The 16435-nt window shown below is 38.3% G+C and overlaps 1 protein-coding gene across 1 annotated transcript in view; it reads right to left on the bottom strand.

Moving 5' to 3' along the window:
- Positions 1–2763: 2763 nt before the first annotated feature.
- CENPC (centromere protein C) overlaps positions 2764–16435 on the bottom strand; it is a 44467-nt gene continuing 30795 nt past the window's right edge. Inside the window, exons 16-20 of the mRNA XM_056111405.1 lie at positions 15657–15785; positions 14934–15029; positions 12268–12422; positions 3744–3834; positions 2764–3062 (exon numbers count right to left, since the gene is read on the bottom strand). Of these exons, the coding sequence (XP_055967380.1) occupies positions 2992–3062; positions 3744–3834; positions 12268–12422; positions 14934–15029; positions 15657–15785 (542 nt within the window). The 3' untranslated portion in view covers positions 2764–2991. The remainder of the gene's footprint in view (positions 3063–3743; positions 3835–12267; positions 12423–14933; positions 15030–15656; positions 15786–16435) is intronic.

Here is a 16435-nt window from a genome sequence, read left to right as displayed (position 1 = left end):
ACATGAACAAAACGTCTAAAGTCACAGAAATCTAGAATTAAAAAAGACTATCTTTGTGACTAGCAGACAGGTAAATATTTCTTACATTAAAAAGTGTTACTTGTTAAAAGGGCTGGAGCGACAGACAGCACAGCAGGTAGGGTGTTTGCCTTGTAAGTGGTCAACATGGCCAACCCAAGTTCGATTCTTCTGCCACTCTCAGGGAGCCCGGCAAGCTACCGAGAGTATCTCGCCCACACGGCAAAGCCTGGCAAGCCACCCGTGACGTATTCAATATGCCAAACATAGTAACACTTGTCACAATGGAGATATTACTGGGCCCGCTCGAGCAAATCAATGAACGAGAGGACAGTGACAGTGACTTGTTAAAAATATCTTCATATAAAGGTATCATCTCAAAGTCACTGGCATGACTAAAATTATTGACTGATAATCACCAATGCTGACAAAGATGTAAAACTATATAGCATTAAATTTTCTAACTGTACTGTAAAATTATACAATCATTTTGGAAATAGGTTTTCCAGTTTTTCATAGTGTAAATCATGCACACATCTGAAGAGAAATAAAAACATATATTTGTAAAAATGTTGACAAGAATATTCTACTTTATTCATAAAGACATAGAATCTAATACTGCATCAAGAGGAAAATAAAGCAGTACATTCATATCATAAATGGCACCATTCAGAAATACATCAACAACCAATATACATCGACCTAAGACTGGTTGAGCATAATCCCCCTGCACCCCAACCTAATACATGTTCCTTCAACTCTCTCCACTCTCGAGAAGCCCATACTCTCTCTTGAACACGTAACCTCCTATGTCTCTGTCTTGCTCTCTCTTTTCATATTTCTCTAAATCAAACTTTTATTCTTAAAAAATATATACTGAAATTTAGACACGGAGCAGAGAGCAATTAGTTTTCAAAAAGAGATTTCAAAATGTTGGAATATGTGCCTTGCAGGCACAAGGCTCTGAGCTCACTCTCTGGTGCTGCCCGGTGTACGGCACCACTGGGCCCCAAAATACCACATGCCCCACCTAGCTATCCAGCCTAGTGGGCCAGATTTTACCAACTGTAGTGACAGGGCACTCCAAGCATGCTTAAGTGCAACTCCCCCCGTCAAATATTTTTCTACATATCTGCATCTGATAACATTAAGAAAGTCTGAACTATTTTGTAATGACCTTTCACATTGATTTTCCTTTTACAAAAAAGGATGGATTTTATGCAGGATTACTGTAAAAATGAAAGGTAGCACCAGAATCTCAAAAAATGGAAACACTGATTTGTCACAAAAATACTTGTATTCCAGCAGAAGCACCATAGCTGTTAATGAGAAACACTCAAGGATCACTGTCGAGGGGCTTGGAATACCAGATGGGCTGCCAGGGATTGAATCCAAGTCTGGCATGAGACTAGCTACTAGCTACACTATCTCTCTGGTCCCACAGTTTTCATTCAAAATTTACCTGGAAAAGTGTGAGATGAGAGGATTAGAGGAGAATGTGTTCAAGAAAGAACATGGGCTCAGAAAAATGCCTGAATTAAGACTCTTAACTGTTGAATTACATCCCTGAGAAACCATTATTAATATCATTATTAAGAATATTATAAACAAAAGACTATTAGCTATTCATTGGGACATTTCATTTACATGATTTCATTAAACCACTGAATTTATGCATCTTTTAAATTCATTAATAAGTAATGTGGAGTTATTAAATCAAGACAATTATTTAATATTAAAGCGGATGGCAGAGCAATAGTCAGTGGGTAGGGCATTTGCCTTAGACACAGCTGACCCAAGTTTAATCCCTGGGACCATATATAGTACTTTGGAGCATGCCAAGAGTCAGCCAAGACCAATGGCCAGTGTGGCCCCATAATAAAACAAACAAATAAAAAGCGGCAGGGTGAGGGGATAAGGAGCCAAAGCACTCAGAAAGCAATGATAAACAACAGCTTCCAGCAGGGGATAAAGTACAGGGTTAGGATGCATGCAAGGTGCAGGTCATATGCCCAACCTGGATTTAGTCACAAATCTCCAACATGTGCAGGCCTCCGAGCACCCTGGGCTGTAGCTCTGAAGCCCCTGAGCAATGACAGCCATGGCCCTATAGAACCCCAAGCACCCACAAGATGTAACACTGCATCATTAGGCCCTAGAAATGAACCAATCATATATCATGGGGAAATGGTACCTGGGTCCTAGAGTACCAGCTGGGAGGCTCCTCAACCCTCCCCTCCCATATAGTCTCTAACAAAAATAAGTGCAAAAACAGGACAAAAGAAATTTTGATGTAGTTTCTTAATAGTTATCATGTAAAGTGAGATACACAGGAGTTGAGATCATCATCATATTATATTAAGGAAGATATCCAAGTACTAGAACTGCAGTGCAAGGAATTTTCAAGGATTGCTCCCAAAAATTCAAACTAATTTCAGAAAAGAAACAAAGGATTCTCCCAAGTCTCAAAATGTGTCACTTTGCTGATACTTTGATTTCAGACTTATAGGTGAAATGAGACCATCTATTTTTATTCGTTTCAAAAGCAACTCAAGTTTTCTTCTTTTGGAGTGGTCCAAGGAAATTAATACATGTATATCATTACCACAGTTTTTATTATTTGTTTACCTAAAGATTAGTGAATGGGCATATTAATAAGATCTCTATGTCAAAGAAATATAAGAGCAACAATTTATGTTACTCTTTCATATTATAAAAATACAATGAATGTAGCACTACTAGAGGCTATGTGTTCATTTGTTTAAAAATTTGAAGATTTATGTATATGAGAACTTAAAATACCTGAAAGTACACACACAAAACTAAACTAAGAATTTTATTTTAAAAATAAAAAATAATTACAAAGCAAATATCCCAGCTGTACAAATGTAATGTGCTTATGCATCATATACACACAAATATATACAAATTTATCATATACACACATTCACACACGTACATTTGAACTTTGCTTCATCTTTTTATCTGAGTAAAAAGAAGAACACTTTCCTCATTCAGGAGATTTCTGATGTTATAATAATTACCTAGAAGTGATAGAAAAAAAGTTTATTTCCCTAAGAATTATTTCCTTTTTAGTATTTAGCCCAATGTAACTTTTATTACATGAGGGAGATTAAATAATTTATTTGTAATAACTTTTTAATTACATGAACCTACGCAGCAGGCAGGTTCATAGCTAGCATCGAACATTTTTCTTTACTTTTCTAAATTACTAGAAAGAAGAAGGGGTTCAGAGAATGCAAGGGTACTTGCCTTGCATGTGACCAACCTGAGTTCACTCCCCAGCATCACATATGGTCCCAAGCTCCTCAGAGCCAAGATTAAGAGTGAGGTATGTCCCCAAAACATACCAGAAAAAAAAAAAAGAAAAGGATAGATACTTAAGATTAACTGTAGCATTTATAAGAGTGCTGGCACAGACATTATTACTGATTTTTTCCATTAGAATGTACCATAACCACTGTACTATATCTCCAAACCCCTATCTTTGATTTGTGTATCAAACAATAAACAACTACTGCTCATTTCACGTATTAACAGCAATATATTTCCCATAAAAATGAAAAATATTTTAAAAAGATGTACAAAATTTGTATGTCACATCACTTTTTGCATCTCAATGGTATGGTCTATTTTCATGGTACACATGTGCAGTACAAAAATATTAAATCTGTGTAAAAGAAAATACTTTTAAGTATTCTTACCTGAAGGAACATAAAATGAGTCTCCCGTTGTTATTATATAAGGTGTTTCATGTAAGGTACATAAAAGGTCACCAAAGTTAACATAAAAAACCTAAAAAATTAAAAAATAAAATCTTATTTAAAATTGAAGCTCCATAACTACACCACAAAAAACCTTAAAGGAAATTCAAAATGTGTAGGCTTTAATCTTCAGTCTCGGATTACAGCTAGACGGACCCAATCTAATCTTATGTGCTTTAGAAACAGAGAATTTCTACTATTGAAAATAGAAATAATGATAAGCTGAAAACAGAAATTTGAGAACACAAGAACTTCCACATTTGCTGACACAGAGGACTAAGAAGCAAGAAAAGTACGATGTCTAGAAGCTGTGATGAAGAATCTCAGTTCTTTACTAGCACGTGGAACTGAACTCTGCAATCCACTGAATGAACAGGAAAGCAGATTCATCCTAAGGGTCTCTGAGAAATACAGACCTGCCAACATCTTAATTCCAGCCCTGTGTTACTATACCAGATTCCTACCTTCTACCTAACTGTGCTGGTAATACTGTTTCAGTCACAAAAATCTATGGTGACCATTAGCAATAGAAAACAAATACAGAAATAAACTTCTTTCATTGTTAATTCCTTAACGGTGTTGCCCCACTAAAATAAGTAGGTCTCCTGGGTGTTTTGTGAATTATGCTGCGATTCTTCATTTGGGTTGACACCAACTACTGTTTCTCAGAGTACCAAAGGAAGTGGGGGGTGGGGGAGTAAACTCAAGAAAAAAGTTACTGCTTCCCCGCTCAATTCATCTGTCACTAGGGAAATGCCTGAGAGGGTTTGAACTGAAGTCTACCTTGTGGAAAACAGCACTAACCCAGCTCCATAGGTCAGTTATCAGACTGCATCTTAAATCTATGGATCTAAATAGTGAAAAGCAAACCCCCATCCTCCACCAAGATGTGGGATCAGGCAGAAGTGAAACACTGCTCCTTGCAGAAACAGAAAAGACAGTTCCAATCTTTGCACAGGCTTTCTGTGTGTTCCCAGTGTTGCAGTTGCATCATCTTCCCTTGCAGGAAAGCATTTCAGGTGAAGTGAAATGGTTTTATTTGGCAGAGAGGTAAGTGAGAAGTGGGGTGAAGGGAAAGGGAGAGGAGGGAGGAAATGCATGTTCAATAAAACATGAGAGGGGGCAGAGCGATAGCACAGAGGGTTGGGCACTTGCCTTGCATGAAGCTGACCTGGGTTAAATTCCCAGCATCCCAGGCCTGAATGACAGAAAAGTGAGCGGGACAATTTGCCTTTTAAGTGGCCAACCTGGGTTCAATCCCCAGCATCCCATATGGTTCCTGAAGCATCACCAGGAGTAATCCCTGAGTGCAGAGTTACGAGTAACCCTTGAGCAACACCGGGTGTGACCCCAAAAAAGCCAAAAATAAATTAAAATTCCTGGCATCCCATATGTCCCCCAAACCCTCCAGGAGTTATTCCTGAACCTGTAGCCAGGAGTAAGTCTGAGCACTGCTGGGTAAGGTAAAGGTAAAGGCCCTCCCGTTGATCATCGATTTGCTCGAGCGGGCCCAGTAACGTCTCCATTGGAGACTTTGTTGTTACTGTGTTTGGCATATCAAATACTCTCGGTAGCTTGCTGGGCTTTCCGAGAGGGGCGGAGGAATCGAACTCGGGTCGGCCATGTTGGCCGCGTGTAAGGCAAACGCCCTACCGCTGCTGGGTGTGGCACAAAAACAAAAATGCCAAAAACGAGGGGGGGGAAAAAAGAAGAAAAGAAAGCTCAATTTCTCCAGAGAAGAGAAAGCCAAGAGTATTACACCCCAGGTAGAGATGCAGTGGATCTCTAAGCTTCTCTGTCTGGATTCTTCCAGGATAGAGAAAGCATGCAAACTGCACAGCTTATAAAGGTGGTTTATAGCAAGGCTCTTCCCAAACTGCCTCACCTGGGCATCTGATGCTGTGCCAAAAGGAAGAGGCTTGGACGCTTTCTCCCCTCTTTCACTGAAGCACTGTCATTTGCAATAACGTTAACGACAGTTTCCTGCATGCTCTTGATGACATTTTCCATTTCTTAACCTGACCTTTTTATTCTTAAGAGTTTCTTTTCTGAGGCGGTTCCTTCTAGTATGTAAGGTTTGGCATCTGAGGAGTGCCTTCATGTCCTTAGGGCTAGTAACTCAGGAACTTCTTTAAACCACATGTAGGTATTAATAGTTCCCCAAAGTCTATTAACCTGGGTCTCTCCCTGTCTGTCTGCCTGCAACAACAGCTTATGAAATTTCAGGATCACTGTAAAGAATATCACTTAACTATCTTAGGTTATGCTGCAATAAACTCATTGTAATTAGAAAATACTACAAGTCAAAATTGCAGTAGTTAGTTTCTACTGAGAAGTTTATTGCTTTCATAGCTTGGTAAAGTAGAAATATTCCTGGTTTCACTATCAAGTTTGGAAGTATCTATACTTTTAAAAGTCAGGTTTTCTATACCGCTAAGGGTTCCATGCTTTGGGCTGGAGAGAGCGAGTAAAGGGGCTTTGCATGTGGTTGACCTCAGTTTGATCACCAGAGCATGACCAGGAATGACATTTAATCACAAAGCCAAAATCAATACCTGAGCACCACCAGATATGACCCCTAACCCCAAATAAATAATGATAAATAACAGTGTGTTCCATGTGCAAGACATCAGATTACTCAATTTAGTTAATGAATCAAAAAGAGCAAAATGTCAAAGTAGTAAAAAAGTAACTACTTAATTTACCACATTTCACCAAATAATTATTATATTTTATGCCAATTATTTTTTCCTTTAAAAAAGAGAACATGTAACCAGTATGTGTAACTTTTTTAAGGGTTATACACTAATTGTTGAACTGAAAAAAAAAAGTACAATGACTGTGGGAGGGGATGATTATGATGGGATAAGGTAAACAAGTTATCAATAGTTAAAAAGAACAAATCTTGGGCTGGAGCAATAGCACAGCAGGTAGGGCGTTTGCCTTGCACATGGCCGACCCGGGTTCAATTCCCAGCATCCCATATGGTCCCCTGAGCACCGCTGGGGGTAATTCCTGAGCGCAGAGCCAGGAGTAGCCCCTGTGCGTCGCCGGGTGTGACCCAAAAAGAAAAAAAAAAAAATCTTGGGCTGAAGAGACAACTCTCGTGATAAAAGCACATGCAAGGCCTTGGCCCCAAACCCAATCCCACTAGGTCCATAGTACTGGGAGAGGGCCATGGTGTGCCCCTGCACTTAAAAAATATATTTTTTTCTTAAAAAACTAAAAAAAAAAAAAACAGAATGCTCTCAGTTACATAGACTGAGACATAGACAAACACAAACACAAAAGATTAAACTTTATGCATTTATAGTTACTTTACAAGGCCAAAATGAACCCAAGACTCCAGAACTCATGCTCTCTCTTTTTTTTTTCATGGTGCTAAGATCTACAGCGTCCACCATACAAGTTAAATGATCTACTACACAGCTACACCACCTGCCTGACCTCCTCTTTTAACCCCTACGAAAGTACTAATCCCTAAGTGGGATAAAAACTCTTAATAAGGTATTTTTATAATTCAATAAACAAGAAAAATTCATCTAATACAAAATTTTTGCCTCAATTTAAAAGCAAAATGCAACATACATATTAAATAGAAAGTGAAATATTCTAGATATCAGTTTCATATCTATTTGTTTTGGCTTTCTAAGCATAAAACCCATTTTTACTAATTATTTTTTGGTAAAATGTACAAAAATAGATGAATTCCATGAATATCTACTACCACTAACTGACTCTTTGCAGAGACTCTGCTTCCCCCATTCTACACTATTCTGAAATAAATGTCCAGCACCAATTGTAAATATTTCAGTGAATACTAAAGAATTACTAGGCACTATTTTTTTTTTATTATTTTTTATTTTGGGCCAACCTCAATGATGCTCAGGGCTTCCTCCGGGCTCTATGCTCAGGGATAACTCCTGGTGGAGTTGTGGGGACCATATGGGATGCAGGGGATCAAACCCAAACCCAGGTCAGCCACATGCAAGGCTAGCACCCTATCCACCATACTATTACTTTGCTTGAATTGGGTATTTTCTAAAACCATGACAATACCTTTTAAAAAATTGCATTCAAATTTCTATTGCATTCAAATTTCTAGCAATCTCATGAACTTTTTTGGTACCAGGAACTAAATGTCACACACATGCAAAATATATGTTCTATCACTGGCCCCCATAAATATATATGTGTGTGTGTGTGTGTATATATATATATATATAATATATATATTATATATATAACATATGTTTAAAATATGAAGACTGGTTTGGGGCCCACATCCAGGAATGCTTAGGGCTTACTCTTGACACTGTCTAGAAATCACTTTTAACAGTTTTCAGGGAACCAAATGTGGTTCTGGGATTCAAACCCAGGTCAGCAGCATACTAATTTTATTATCTCTCGGTCAACCATAAACCGATTTATAAAAGGTCTGTTTAAATTAGGAGGTAAACATGTGACTGCTTGATATAGCTCTTAAATCACTCAAGCTACAGTAATGGCTCTCAATGTGGGCGTCATTTTGCCACTGTAGAACAACTCACAATGTAAGTTACTAGAATTTAGTGGGTAAAGGCTACAATGCTTTTAAACATCCTATATACAATGGACAGATTCCTTAAAACAAAACTTGTTAACCCAACATGTTAACAGAGCCATGGTTGAAAAACTCTCATATATGTTTCGTCTATTCTTTTTTTTTTCTTTTTTGAAGCCAATTAAAGAAATCAAGTTGTAAAATTCATAAAAATTTTTGCACACCTGGACTTTTCTGATTATAAACAGTGTTATTTGAAATATCTGTTGTTCTTTAATTTCTGTAAATTGATAGGTAGCAGTTCTATAAATTGGTTGATAAACTTATCTACGAACTTAATCAAACTCAGATGTTGTTCATAAAAAGTTGGCAGAAACAAGGCTATTTAATTTAATATCAATGGTGTATTTTTTCAGACATAGTAGTGTCTATAAGTCAATGTCCAGTTCAAGTTTATCAGCAGTTACAAAACATTAATTCATTCTTTTTCACTTATTTTTTTTCTTTTTTTTTTAATGTAGGAGTACTGCCAGTCATTAGGCTGATTGAATTGGACATGAACTCCACCTTACTTTATTTTTTTTCTTTTTTATAAATTTATTTATTGAATCACTGTGAGAGCAGTTACAAAGCTTTTGGGTTTAAGTCTCAGTCATACAATGATGAAACACCTGTCCCTTCACCAGTGCCCATTTTCCACCACGAAAAACCCCAGTATACTCCCCATCCCACAACTTCCCCCTACCTGTGGGGCAGATGATTCCCACATTACTCTCTCTCCACTTTGATTTCATTCAATACTTCAACCCCAGACCCACTATTATTATTTCAAATTTTACCCCAACACTCAGATCTGCCGAAAAGGCAACTGTAGACAATTTGTTTTCTATTGCTGGTTATAAATAACATATGATGTCACGCAGCTGCAATGACATTTTTGGAATTCCGAAATGTTAACAATTAAATCTGAAGGGATTTCTACCAAAACCTGCTGGATTCCAAGATTTGTTCCTGAGTCTCTAGGATCATGGCCATTAAGGCGCTTGATCAGGAGCCAGAGAGGTCGTTCGTGGACAGCAACTCAGGATCTCATTGGGGAGGAAAGGGCCAGCTCCACCCCCATCCCGTGAGGCCCCAAGTGTCTCATCACTACAGGCCCAAACCTGACTTTCCAATGGCCTCTTGAGGATGGTAGCCACTGAGCCTCCAGGAAGAACAGACCAAGGCATAAAACCTATTCCCACCTGGGGTGGGGCCAGTGCCGGTAACCTACTGTGGGGACCGGACGCATCTCTGCCAAAAGACACTGGGTTCCAAGATTTCTGAGTCTCTTGGATCACCTTTTTCACTTATCAACTGGAACCACCATCTCCGAATGCAACAGTTATATATACCTAGGTCGAGAAATCAACATGATGAATGACCTGGCACCTGAGTTGTGCAGGAGGAAGAGAGCGGCTTGGAATGCCTTCAAGAGCGTTGAAGAAATAACTAAAAGGACAAAGAACCTCCAGCTACGAACACATCTCTTTGATTCCACTGTTCTTCCTGCATTAACATATGCCTCAGAGACCTGGACCCTACGAAAACAGGATGAGAACGCTATTCGGGTCTCTCAAAGAGGAATCAAAAGAGCTATGCTTGGAATATCACGATTCACTCAAATGACAGATAGAATGCGGAGTTCTGATCTTCATCAAAGCTCAAGAATCAGGGACGCTGTCTCATTTGTCAAGACATCAAAAATCAGATGGGCTGGACACGTAATGAGGTTTACAGACAACCGCTGGACTAGAGCCATTACTGATTGGATTCCACGGGACATCAAAAGATCACATGGACGCCCAGCTACAAATGGTCACACTTCTTCGTCAAGACCCTGAATGATCAGTTTGAGGCTCTGCATGTTCCTAGAACGAACAGATACCATTGGGCTACGCTAGCACGCAACCGGGATGACTGGAGACGTTACTGGCACCCGCTCGAGTAAATCGATGAATAACGGGGATTAAGTGATTAAGTGATTAACTGGACTATTTCTAACAATAACTTCTGATTACTTAATAGTATAGTTTATGCGGTAAAATAAACTAAACTAAACTGGAAAGCCAACCTGTTCAAGTTATTCTTATTGAATCTCAAATTTTCAAAATTTTTTCAATTTTAAAATTAAACAAATTTCAAAACGTTTAAATGTGGATTCTAGTTAAACTAAAATAGTAGCACTGTAGCATTGTCCTCCCGTTGTTCACTGATTTGCTCGATAGGGCCCAGTAATGTCTCCATCGTGAGACTTCTTGTAACTGTGTTTGGCATATTGAATACGTCACGGGTAGCTTGCCAGGCTTTGCCGTGCGGGCGAAATACTCTCGGCAGCTTACCAGGCTCTCGGAGAGGGCGGAAGAATCGAACCTGGCTCGGCCAGGCTAGCCACGCACAAGGCAAATGCCCTACCGCTGTGCTATCGCTCCAGCCCACTAAAATAGTAATATATTATATTTACTCTCATATATACCTTTATAGTTCCTTGCCTCTCAATGTTAATATAATCCCAAGTCATAATTCCCCTTCATTTTGGGGGGTTAAGCTTATTTAGACTTTGCCTTGCATGTGGCTGACCTGGGTTCAATTCCTCCGCACCTCTCTGAGAGCGTGACAAGCTACCAAGAGTATCTTGCCTGCATGGCAAAGCCTGGCAAGTTACTCGTGACGTATTCAATATGCCAAACACAGTAACAACAAGTCTCACCATGGAGATGTTATTGGGCCCACTCGAGCAAATCAATGAACAATGGGCGGACAGTGCAGTGCAGTACTTGTTAGCAAAAATAGTTGTTTTGAATGTGATACTTCAGAAATTCATGATTTTATAGGTTCTGGAATGTTATTTACTAAAGTAACAAAACATTTTTAAATGTTGGTTATTATATTACGATGATCTTTGAATTTTTGAGCCATTCCCAGCAGTGCTCAGAACTTGACACTCAGAGAACACTCTTGGTCATGTTCAGGGACCACATGGGTTACCAGGGCTCAAACCAAGGTGCCGCATGCAAGTCAAGTGCCTTAACCTCTATTACCATTACTCTGACACCTTTGGTTTTCAAATTTACGATGAAAAGCATGAGATATATGAGGTAAGAAAAGTTCTAAGAACTGTGACAAAAAAAAAATTATATTCTTAACAGACAAATGTTGCAGGGAAGATTTTACAATTAGAGCTGGGGCACAGGAGTATATACATAGCTCTATCTTTACTATTACGTGTAGATGTAACTACTGTTTAATTTCATGAATGGAAAAGTGAGATTTACACTTAATCTATAATCACCACTATTTTTTTTATTTCTAATGATATACTTGTAAACAGAAAGATTTTCTTCCTCTTGCGTTTCAGGTCACATCCAAAAACCAAAGGGGGGGGCAGCTGGAGAAACAGCACAGTCGGTAGGGTGTTTGCCTTGCACGTAGCCAACCTGGGTTCAATTCCCAGCATCCCATATGGTCCCCTGAGCACCGCCAGGAGTAATTCCTGAGTGCAGAGCCAGGAGTGACCCTTGTGCATTCCCAAGTGTGACCCAAAAAGAAAAAAAAAAAAAAACCAAGGGAGTTCACTGAGAACTACTGCTCTGGGCTCTGTACTCACCCCCAGACTCCTCTAGTGCAAAGAAAGGCTCTGGCACTTTGAGCTATTTCCCCAATCTCTAAATTCTTAAATGTCTTTTTAAGTCTACTTCCTGTACTTCAAAATATCAAGTACACATTGCAAAACAGGTAGTTAGAATGACTCTAAATATATTCATCAACAACTGCAATGTAAGTTATAATTTCATACAAAGGAACATTTCTAATGGTTTGACAAGTCCAATCAATCAAACTTGTGCAATTGCAAATTATACATATATGGAGAAATAAACTTACCAATATATCTGAGCCAACATGCTGCTTCCCCTTTTCTTGATTTGGTCCTAATACCAATTTTCCAGTGGAAAAAAAAGGTGTGTCCAATGTTTTATATACTTTCAACTCACCATGTTGAACCAAAAACTGATAAGAATCTCGTTGCCTTATAAGATCTAAGGAAAAATAGACAAACCCCAGCAATGTTATTGCTCAATAATATAAAATGCATAGACATATGTAATAGCTATTTCTAGAAAATAATAAAAAGAACATAGAAAAACAGAAGTAAATAGGAAAACTGATACTGGTTAATTACTCAGGCTGGTGTGTTAAAGGTTAAAATCCACCTAGACAGAGGCTTCCTGGCGAGATTCCCAAGGCCTCTTTCAAAAACATTTGGGAAAAAGTTATCCTGTGAAAGCCCTTTTACAGATAAGTCAATCATCAGTATGCACAGTTCCATCTGACTTTGCAAATAACACTGCATTCTTTTTTTTTTTATTGCTTTTTGGGTCACACCCGGCGATGCACAGGGGTTACTCCTGGCTCTGCACTCAGAAATTACACCTGGCGGTTCTCGAGGGACCATATGGGATGCTGGGAATCGAACTCATCAACTGATTCTAGAGCAAGAATGCCAGAGCTCAAATACTGTCTCTCAAAAGAAGTGTGATCCTATGTAAAAATCATACTATCTTTCTATGCCTTCATTCTTTTTCTATAAAATGAGAAACTAACACTGATTTATGTCAAGAGTTTTAAATATCAGATGACTTAAAGCATGTGAAATTATTTCAAGCAGTCTGGCAATATTATACAAGTTTCAGTATAAACAAAGATAATGGTAGCATTATTTCTATTATAGCCCAAACAGAAAACAAAGTTAGCTAAAAGACAACAAAGAATTCGATGTTTAAATTAAATAGCTTGCTACTGAACAACCAGTGGCTTAGAGAAGAAATCAAAGAGGAACTCAAGAGATTCCTGGAAACAAATGAGAATGAAGACATGAGTTACCAAAACTTGTGGGACACAGCAAAAGCAGTGTTAAGAGAAAAGTTTAATGCTCTACAAAGTATTCATCAGGAAGGAAAAAAGAACCCACTTAAACAACCTTTTGGAAAATTCATTTTGGAAAATGACCAACGAAAGGAGCACATACCAGGGAGGAGGAAGGAAATAACAAACTTAAAGCAGAAATAGGTGAGCTGAAATCCCAAAAAACAACCTGAAAGAATAACACAACCAAGAGCTAGTTCTTTAAGAAAATCAACAAGATCAATAAACCACTAACAAAATTCACAAAGATAGAGAATTCTAATAAAATGAATCAGAAATGAAAGAGAGGACTTCACAACAGAAATCACAGAATTCAAAGGACCATCAGAAATTACTGAGAAACTTTATGTCACAAAATAAGAAAACCCTGAAGAAATGACTGCATTCATTTGTGGGATATAACAAAACACAGTACAAGACCAATACCCAAGAAGAGTAAAAACACAAACCAGGATGATTAGTCCAGGTTGGAAGCATGCCTCAGGTGCTGAAGGAGAAGGCAGTTGGGATAGAGAAGGAACCCCTATGGCAGTGATAATTGGAAATGATCACTCTAGATAAGAACTGCGTGCTGAAAGCAGGTAAAGGGACAAACATGTTAACTTCTCAGTATCTGTGTGGCAAACCATAATGCCCCAAATGCCAAAATGGAAGGGGAAAGAAGAGAGAGAAGAGAGAGGAGATAGAGACAAAGAGTGAAGGGGGAAAGATACAGGAGAAGAGGGGGGAGAGAAAGAGAAAGAGAGAGAGAGAGAGGGAGAAAGAGAGAGAGAGGGAGAGAAAGAGAGAGAGGGAGAGAAAGAGAGAGAGAGGGAGAGAAAGAGAGAGAGGGAGAGAAAGAGAGAGAGAGAAGGAAGGAGGGAGAGAGTAAAAGGGAATGCACCGGCCACAGAGGCAGGCAGGGTGGGGGTGGTTGTGGGGGGGAGGGATACCGAGAACATTGGTGGTGGAGAATGGTCACTGGTAGAGGGATGGGTACTCAATCATCGTATGACTGAAATGTAAGCACGAAAGTTTTAAGTCTGTAACTGTACCTCAGTGTTTCATTAAAAAATAAAAATAAATTTTAAAAAATCAGAGAGACAGAGAGACAGAGAGAGACAGACAGACAGAGAGAGAGAGAGAGAGAGAGAGAGAGAGAGAGAGAAGGAGGGAGGCAGGCAGGCATTCTGGGTTCATTGGTGGTGGGAAATATGCACTAGTGGAGGGATGGGTGTTGGAACATTCTATGACTGAAACAAGAGCATGAACAGCTTTGTTCATGTGTATCTTATGGTAGCACTGTCCTCCCATTCTTCATCGACTTGCTCAAACAGACCCAGTAACGTCTCCATTGTGACACTAGTTACTGTGTTTGTCATATCAAATAAGTCACAGGGAGCTTGCCAGGCTTTGCTGTGCAGGCGAGATACTCTAGGTAGCTTGCCGGGCTCTCCGAGACGGGCAGAGGAATCGAACCCAGCTCAGCCGTGCTGTCTGCGTGCAAGGCAAACACCCTACTGCTGTTCTATTGCAAGGGCATCAAAAAAAAAGAAAAAGAAAAAGAAAAAAAAAGAAATAAAAGAAAGGAGGTAGACCTATGATCAAGTCAGCAGTATGTCCTTAATATGAACTCCTGATCTTACCCAAGAGTATACTCTCTTTGGTTTCTGGGTCCTTTATCATAGTTGGCTGTAAAGGATCTCCTAGCTGTATCGCCAAATTTTCAATTAATTTTTGAACTGCAAAAGAATTATTATTGAAATACAAAATAAAATTCTCTTAAATTTAAATATACTCAGAATGAAATACATTTATGGATAAGTTACAAGTAATAGTGAATAGTCAGAGGTATAATAATCTCTTATAGTTATAAATGATCACTGATAAAAATTCAAAATTCAAATATAGAAGCAAATATTGTAAAGTTTTAACTTTCTACGTGCTTATTATAACATACTTGGAACTTAAGTCATCAAAAATTTAAATATTTTGTATATGCTCTAAAAGAGACTACTGGGTATTCTTTTAGAAAATATACAATATATGTCACAATATATTAGGAAAAAAATCCTTATCGTGTTCATTTTAACCATAGTTAGGGCATGAAAAACACAAGTTTATTCTGGTAAAATGTAAATGGGGAAATGTTTTATATAAGGTGATTAATAACTTTTTAAAATAAAGAATAGTATTGGTTTACTTCCAAATGTGGAGAAAAAATTAGTATACTCTGAAAAGTGAATTTACCCTATAGTATTATGTTTGAAGTTTTTAGTGGCAAATTCAAAATTTGCAAAGATTATACTTCTCAAAGCGCTGGTATTTAAAACAAAATCTAGAAGGTATTTTCAGGAGTAAGTTCATACTTCTTTCATCGTCATCGAGACAGATCCTTTTCCTATTATCTTTTTTGTTGACTTTTCCTGTGTTTTCTTTTGTCTTCCTTTTAGATGGTACTGCATCTGGGGACAGTATTCCACCAACCACAAATCCTCCTGTAATTTAACAAAGACAAAGGCAAAGTATCATATTTGGGAAAGTAAAAAGGTTGAAACAAAACTCTTTAAAATTTTCTTTTAAATTACAACACTGAGCTAGTCAAACAATAGAACTATTAACTGATTTCACTTTTATATCTATTATCCTGAATCTCAAAGTGCTGATGAAACATGATTGGCAATCTCTTTTTGCTTCTTGTATTTCTTTGGTTTGGGGGCCATAGTTAGCACTGCTCAGGGCATACTCTTGGCTCTGCTCTCAAGGATCACTACTGGTGGGCTCAGGGGACCATACAAGATGCTGAGGATTGAACCCAAGGAGCTAAATGCAAGGCAAGTGCCACACCTGCTGTATTCTATTCCTCAGGCCATATATATGGGCCAAACAGTTTAACAGAAAAAAACTTACTTAAAAAAAAAATTGAGGGCAGAAAAAGAGATACATGTTCCAGAGATAACAGGAACTTCTCCAGAGAGGAAAAAGCCAATCAACATCTGTTATTTTAGACCAATAGTCACCTGGTGGAAGTTTAAAGACCAAACAAAACACCCCACAAAGACCAGCCTTGAAATTTGTACAGTAATTTACATGTGATTTTAGTTTTTTGACTTAGATAAAATCATCAAAGAAAGGAAACAAATAACAC

The sequence above is a fragment of the Sorex fumeus genome, unplaced genomic scaffold (assembly GCF_029834395.1).
Source record: "Sorex fumeus unplaced genomic scaffold, SorFum_2.1 ptg000013l, whole genome shotgun sequence".
Lineage (NCBI taxonomy): Eukaryota > Metazoa > Chordata > Mammalia > Eulipotyphla > Soricidae > Sorex > Sorex fumeus.
This window is presented reverse-complemented; position numbering and strand designations above follow the sequence as displayed.